Here is an 8,140-nt window from a genome sequence, read left to right on the forward strand (position 1 = left end):
AAGAGGCTATTTAAGTAATTTATATGATGGGTACCCTCTTAAATATAGGTTGATACATGACAAATGTGTAAATTCTATACATTCCCTCCTTTTATGTAATTAGGATATTTAAATAGTCCATCAATGTACTAATCCCATTTTTTTTTCTTTTTACTATCAACAAAATTTTAATTTTTTGTCTAACTCAAACATCAGAGCGTGCTCCGGTATGTATAAATATTTGTTGGAATATTTTACACTGGAATTTAGATCTAAATTTCGCATTAACAAACATGATAATTTTTGTCACTTTGAATCTTGCAGTAGATTTCTCTTACTCGATCCAAAGATCATATTTTATATAATCTATTATATATATAATTTGAAATAAAATTTGTTATATCTCCCAAATATCAATTATACTTATATATATCTACCCTTAAAAAGAAACTTTATTAATAGATGCTAATTTTGTAATAAAATAGAAGAAAATAAATGAAGGAATACTCAATATGACTAAGTATAAAATTTTTGGGGTGGTTGAATTATATATTTTATTATAGTTTTCAATTTAATCCTTCTCACTAATTATCCAGTCAAATACTAACAAGAAAAATTGAATTCGCATGGATGAATGTAAAAAGAAAAAAAAATTGACGTTGCTACAAACAAAATTATTATTATTATTATTTTTTTTGAGAAAGACAAACAAAATTATTTTTAATCAAAGTATCTGAACTTTATAATATCATTCAGTCTTTCTACTATTTTTTAGCAATTTAGCTTTTATATATACTTCAAAATTTTAAATTCTCATAGGTCAAAAATTACGTTGGTAATAAAAACATACAAATAAATAAATACTCGAAGCACCTTTTGAACGATAAGATGTTCATATTTTGTTTTTACGAGCCAAAATATATTTAATCCAGTATAACTTCGCTTGTCTTTATAATAGTCGAGTGGTCACTAACAGACATCAATTTGTCCCTTTCCAAAATATTGGATGAGAAGTTGGGAAGTATCAAATCCAAACTATATACTAAAAATTAAAATGTGCATTTTCTAAATAAAAACATATGAGAGAGAGAGAGAGGAAGAAGAAGAAGAGAACAAACATTTCACATCCTTTATATTAATTAAAAATACAATATTTACTTTCTTAAAAATTCAATAATTCACAAAATGAGTGAAAGAATAAGCAGAAACCAGCTGAGCTTCCATTCCTAATAACTAAACCTAATAAAGCTTCAAGCTTAGTTTCTCAAAACCCCTCACCTTTTTTTTACTTACATAATCACCCCAACAAAGTTCTTAATTATACTTTATACCCCAACTTTTACCAGCTGTAAAAACAAAAGAACAGAGAGCAAAGGAGATTCCGGGGACGTAAAAACCCTGCCATCCCACAGGTAAAAATCTCCTTTCTTTTAACTTTTATTATTATTTACCTCTTCTTTTTACCAGGTCTGCTTCTGCAAACCTTTGGAGCCTATGAAAGTGCCATGGAAGCCATAAGGAACTCGAGACGGAAGCTTTACAGAAGCTTCGAGCTTCAAAGTTATGGCGTTCACGATTTGGAGCTCCGATTTCCATTCCTTCTCGTCGTGAACGAAGGCCAAGATGTGGCCGTCGTCTTCCGCCTCCGCCCCTTCTCTCGGAAGAAACAGAGGTTCGCCGCCGTACCTCTGTTCGCCGTAGATGTACTTTCTGATTTCTCCGGTGGACAGATCCACCTTCGCGAATCCAGAAACCTTCGGCCATGGCTCCGCCAGAGCAAGATACGCGAACTGGGTTTTTCTCCCCAGTCGATTTCGGTTCACCATTCCGGCTTCTAAATTCACTTGCTCTGTTTCCGGGATGATCGGCCGACGCGTCGATTTTCCGGTGGTGAGGTTCAGGCGGATTTCCGACAAGACGGATTTCAGATTCTCCTCACATTCGTTGAAAATGGAGTCCGGCGGCGTCATGCAGGACCCGATCACGACGACTTCGTTGGTTTCCGGTTCTTCCCAGGCATTCCAGAGGTGGAAGCAGAAGCAATCGGGAGCTTCAATCCATTTAATGTCGCCGGCGCCGGTGGCATTTTTCGGCAAAATTCCGAATCGGGAGATTTTGTTTTTGTCGTAGATCACCGGAGATCCTCCGCGGATCATCTCCGGCAGCTTGAAGACCACCTGCTGGTCGGGAATTACGACGAATTTCTCTGTGATTGCGAAGTCGTGCATCATCGTCGGCTGAGGCAGGGGAATCTCGACGTCCGGCGATTTCTCCCCCTCCGGCGAGAATTTGAAGTATTTCAAATAGGGCTTTTGGATTACGTCGTAGCTTAGAGCGAACATCTCGCCGGAAACAGGGTCGAGTTTTGGGTGGGCAATCATTGTGGATTTCAGCTGGCCGTCAAAATCGAACCGGCCGATCGTTTTCAAATCCCCGGCCGGAGTCACCCTGATTTGGTAAGGCAAATCGTCCTCCGACATGGCGAGCAGCCGGCCGTTGAAGTAAACAAGCCCGGCGTTGGCAACACCGATGCCGTGGCTATGATCGACGAGCCCAAAGAGCCCCCGGGCGTAGAAGAGCAGCAGCCGCGCTATACCGGAGTGGCCGTGGAGTTCTCCGATGGCCTTGGGGAAAACCGGCCGCCCATGAGCCCGCTCCTGAACCAGCCGCTGCGTCTCAGTGAACCGGCAGGCGTAGCTGACGCCGCCGCCGTCGGAGAATTCCACAGCGTGGACCATCCCATCGCCGTCGAACAAGTGGTGGCCGGCGGCCGGTTCGTGGAGCGGGTTGGCGCCGTTCCGAACATAAACCCCCCGAATGCACTCCGGGATCCTCCCGGTCACCGGCAAAGCCTTCCGGACGGGCTGCTCCGGCACCGGAGCAAAATTGCCAGCAATTTGAACTTCTGGGTCGGCCGTCTTGGGCAGGGGACGCTTCCGCTCGGCCGAAAGCAGAGCATTCTCCACAGCGTCGATCGCCATGGACGCCGCCCGCTGCAAGAAATTCCAGTCCTCCGGCGCCGACGTGGACGGAGAAACGGGTTTCTCTACTGGGGTTTTGAGTGGCGGGGGGCGAAATGTCTGAGAATGCTTGGGAATTTGAACAATGGAGGGGGTGTGGAGAGAACAGGAAACCCTGTTCTTGACGTAATTTGAATTTACAGAGAGGAGTTCCGGCATTGAAGGGGAGAACCCAGATTTGAGCCATGGAGAAGAAGGAGCAGAAGCCATGATCGATGAATTGAAGGAAGAAAAACGGAGAATTTTAGAGAGAGAGTGGAGAATTTGAAAGTGTAGAGAGAGAGAGAGAGAGATGGGAATTTGCAGAGGAAAGTGAGAGTATGAGGGAGAAGGGAGAAGACAGGGGAATTATATATATATAAAGGGTAAGGGCAAAATGGTCAAAGTGAAAAATTGTTGGGGAAAACCACGTGTAGGATCAGAAAACAAAGTGAGACTGTTAAAATTGAAATACCTAACGTCACTCCAAAAAAGGTGGGACATTATGCCCTTTCTTATTCTCTCTCTCTAAAACTCCAAAATTCTATTTGCTCGTGAATTATTATGTTTTATGTTCAATTTTTTTCTTTTTCTTTTTTTCCTATTACAAAGAAGCTTCCTCTCGAGAGAGATGGTAAGTTTTGTAAATTTGACCAACACTCGTGTTTGATAGATTTATGTTCGATTTGAAGGTTTCTAATGGATTTTTGAGCTTTTTATCTTTTACTGTCTAATAGAGGTTCATGTTGTTATGTTAACTTTTTTGATTTAACATTGATGTATTGTATTATATTGCTGGTATTATTTAAGTGCTACATAGTGAGTTGGTTTAGAGTAGGTTCAAGATCTCAACGACCTGTTAGAAATCACTACCAGGAAAAGGATTTTTCTCCACGTTTTTGTTTCCAACGTAGAAAAAAACATCGGGAACAATCACTGCTCTCGATGCATATAAAAAGGTAGGGAAAAGTCAACTTATCCCGATATTTTATGAAATCCGTTGGGAAAACTCAACTTATCCAAACATTTTATGAAAATGGTCGAAAAAAGTTTCTCCGTCCTCGATAAAAACGTCGGAGAAGATTAAACTTTGGAAAACTATTGTTAGAATCTATGTAAATGAGTTAAATTTACTTTGGGTTGAGTGGTTGTTTATTCATCATTAACATGATAGATTATTTTTCGTTGAGAGGACTCATTCACAACGTTTTTTTTAGCGTCAAGAAAAGTCCTTTTTTCTTTTAGTGAACTTTTTGAATATTATCTCTCTCGCGGCTCTGATGAAAAACACTCTCTAAGTGCTTCCCACCAAGATTAGTTTTTTGACATTTTTTTTCCCTCGAAGTATTCGTTGATTCTTTCAAAACCTAATAAATTTGAAGGGGAAGTACCAAAAGCACTACCACACACATTGAATTCCAATATTTCAAAATTGATAAAGTTTGATTTCTAAATTGGTGTAAGAGTGGGTAATTGAAAGATAATTTCAGCACTTTTGGAAACATAACGGTAATAGAAAATGTGGAAGAATGACTATTTAGTTCATTGTTCACATTGCTGACAAGTGGCATGATGTAAGCCGCCATAGAAAATAAAATGTAGTAATAATAAACTAACAAAGATGATAAAAAGATGTTAATCCAATGTCCCTATTTTCAATATTGTTTTCTTTGTCATAATTCTCATTATACATATTTAATCATAATATTTTAACATTTCGTCAAAACTACTTATTAGTTTTAATTTTTATGGGCTTTGGATTAATTAAATTTATACCTCTATTTTGAGTCTCTGCTAATTTGATAATTTTAAATTACATATAATAGCTTAGACTTTTCAAACATGTTAACCAAAACTTCCTTAAGATCAAAATCAAGTAAAAATAATTAAGAAAAAAAGAAAATAGTGGTTCCAAAAGTAATATTAACAATTTTTTTAGTTGAAGAACTATAATGGTGAGAATTTTATAAATTCGTTTATCCATGTTAAAAAGTTTAAAGATAGGAAACTTAGACGTGGACGATTGATGTTATTAAACGAGAAGGTAATAATATTTACATGTATCCACTAAAATTTTTTGACTTCGACTTGGTATTAAATAAATCACATTTAAATTTTCTATACATTCTAAACGTTAAAAATAAAAAATAAAAATAGAAAAAACTTAAGATGATTGGATATATTTACCTCCTGAAAACTGGGATCAATTTATCCATTGCAAAATGATATTCTTAATTAATTAGCTCCCATATTCCAACCATGCACAATCAAGCATCCCTCCAAACAAGCAGCTCTCTAATCATTTATGAGTAATTTAGTGAGTCAAGTATAAAAACAAACCAATCTACATCTCTCTATTATTGTCTCATATTTTTTTTTTATTAATTTCACTCACATGATCTACTCTATTTCTCAATCCCAAATTCATAACTTTTTTTTACCAAAAGAATATAGGGTGGAATTAAAGCATGTCCTGACCCATCTCGCTTAGCTCGAACCTCATATCAGACAAGTCGAGTACGAGACGGGTCAAGCTAAGTCATCTTAGACTGACTCTGCAAAATCCCAACTAGAAACCAGCCTGGAAACACAGATGCCACTAGTGTAAAATTCGTTGAACACCAAGTACCGAAACACTCCAATAGTTGGGGCAACGTTTTTCAATGTCTAGAATCTCTGCATCACCAAACATACGGGAAAAAGAAATACTTCTCAAATCTTCTATTCCATCTTAAATAGAATTTTAACATAAATATAATATAATATAAGACAGATATAAATAAACAAGGTATATAAGGATAACATGAAATCTTCTTTTAATTTTTTTATAATTGTGATAATTGATTAAAATAAAACAAAACAAAACCCAATTTTTGACTCGGTCTAAATACCAAGAGAAAAAACAAAACAAAAAAAAGAAAAAAAAAGAGGAGAGAGAGAGAGAGAATGAACCTTAAAAAGAAGAGAGAGAGAGGAACGTGGTTTGTTGGTATTGGTCCGTTATAATGCGGTTGGTTACGACGCGGAAGAGGTTATTGGTCGCCGTTGTGCACGTTTACGTCTCTCTATAATCTATTTATTTATTAGAAACAAAATAAAACAATTTAAAGAAAAGAAAAAAAAAAACCCGCGTTATGGCCTCTATTAGAGTGTGAGAAACCGCACGCGTGGCAGTTGGTGGTTGGCGGTGACTGTTCCACTAAAAAGGTGAGAAATGTGTCACCGTCATACCAAAAAGGGTACCGGAGAACTCTCTAAAATATCCCACGCGCTTCCCTGCCGTCAGTCAATCCTTCTCCATTTGGTTCTTCATCTTTTAAATTTCTCCATTTTATCTCTATTAAAAATTTTCTACTGTTTCGTGGTTTAAATGCTACTTGACGAATGAAATAAAGTTGTCCATCATCGGAATCCCAAAATAATATTTTTTAATATATTAACATTTAAATTGATAGCACTAAAAAAAATGTTTTAATTTCCATCAATACACATAATCCACGATGATTTAATAATTCCACAAAAAAAACACACACACATATATTTCAACAAATAAAAGCAAGCTCTAATATTGTATTTCTCTAGATTGTATCAATTTTGTATCAAATAAATGTTTTATAATTCTTTAAATGCATATGAGAATTTTTCTTTCAATGATTTTTATGTATGAAAATCTATCCAAAAGGTAAAAATTGTAACACTCTTTAAGTTTAAGGTAAAGATTACAATACTTTTTCAAGTTCAAGGTGAAAGTTTAGGGTAAAGATCAAGTTCAAAATTGGGTTTTTCTATAAACATAATTTAAGTCAGTTTTTACTCCATCATCCCTAAAATAGTCAACTAAATATAAACAACGAAATAAAAAAATATCACTTTATTGTCTTGTAAATAATAATAAGAAAGGATGTCAATTTTTTAATATGGTAACGGTAAAGATGAACTAGTTTCGAAGATTATGTCTATTTAATATTTACATTTTATTACATTTTACCACATTTTACCATAATTTTAATAAGTTTCTAAACTTAAAAAAGTGATATATAGTTTTAAAAATTCCAAATAAATTATGGGTTCTCAATCTTGTATATGTAGATTGAAAGTAATAGGTTAATGTGGTTAACTCATTTCAAGAGCAACAAATAAATCTTTGAGACTTACCTTTTGTTAAATTATGACAAGATGAGTGTAAATATTAATATTATTGTGTATATTGAAATTATTATTAACAAGTTCATAATTTATATAAAAAACAATATATATCCAAACATCGGTTTAGTTGAAATTTTATTCAGGGAAAAAAAATATTTTGAAAACATTTTTCAACAAGCCTTAGTTTTTCAAAAATATTTTAATAAAAGATTTTTAAAAAATAGCAAACAAACTCAAGTTGGTTTCACTTAAGATTTTATTTGATGTCCAATAGATTTCTTCAAATAATACAGTTGGGTACAAAAAATTATTATGTTAAATTACATGAGAATGCTTTCAAATTTTCATGAAAGAAAATGAGATTTGTGCTTCGAAATTAATTTAAAGATTTTTATATAACTATTTTTTCTTTTTAAGATTATCTAACTATTATACATTATCTCTTCAAAGGAAATTATAATGCATTAATTAACGAACTAATCAAAATTAATGTCAAGAAGTAGATATATATTAATTGATTATAAGTGGTAATGAATAGTTAATTATAATGGTAGAAAAAAATGAATCTTCATATACGAAACTAATTTGAGTAATTAAAATTAATTAAACATATTAAATATATGATTAATTAAGTATTAATAATTAACTTTTTTTAGGAGGATTAATTTTTAACTTAATTAAATATAATTGATTAATTTAAAACAATTTACTTTATTGTTAACAAGAGGCTTTTATTATTTTTTTTAAGGAAATAATTTGTGTCATGTTATTTTTAATTTAGGCCTAGTTTACTTACCTAATCAAGAAATCGCCATGAAAACTTTTATTTCCTTGATGGTGTTTGGAATCAAATGTGGGACTCATTTCAAACTTTGTATCGCACGGTGTAATCTCATTACACTCCTACAATTCCATCAATTTCATTCTCTTTTCTTATTCGGTGGGCCCCACATATATATTATAATCAATTTACAACTTTCATAATTTTTCTCTCATCTATTAATTAGACCCATACA

The 8,140-nt window shown here is 34.2% G+C and overlaps 1 protein-coding gene across 1 annotated transcript; it reads right to left on the reverse strand.

Annotated features, from left to right (window-relative positions):
• Window positions 1-1,088: 1,088 nt before the first annotated feature.
• On the reverse strand, window positions 1,089-3,329 carry NCED3 (nine-cis-epoxycarotenoid dioxygenase 3). Its single transcript, XM_022287180.2, has one exon. The coding sequence runs from the start codon at window positions 3,207-3,209 to the stop codon at window positions 1,440-1,442; it is 1,770 nt and encodes a 589-aa protein (XP_022142872.2). The 5' UTR covers window positions 3,210-3,329; the 3' UTR covers window positions 1,089-1,439.
• Between the last annotated feature and the right edge of the window lie 4,811 nt (window positions 3,330-8,140).

This window comes from Momordica charantia (genome assembly GCF_013281855.1).
Source record: "Momordica charantia cultivar OHB3-1 chromosome 10 unlocalized genomic scaffold, Mcharantia_2.0 BLBB01000010.1, whole genome shotgun sequence".
Lineage (NCBI taxonomy): Eukaryota > Viridiplantae > Streptophyta > Magnoliopsida > Cucurbitales > Cucurbitaceae > Momordica > Momordica charantia.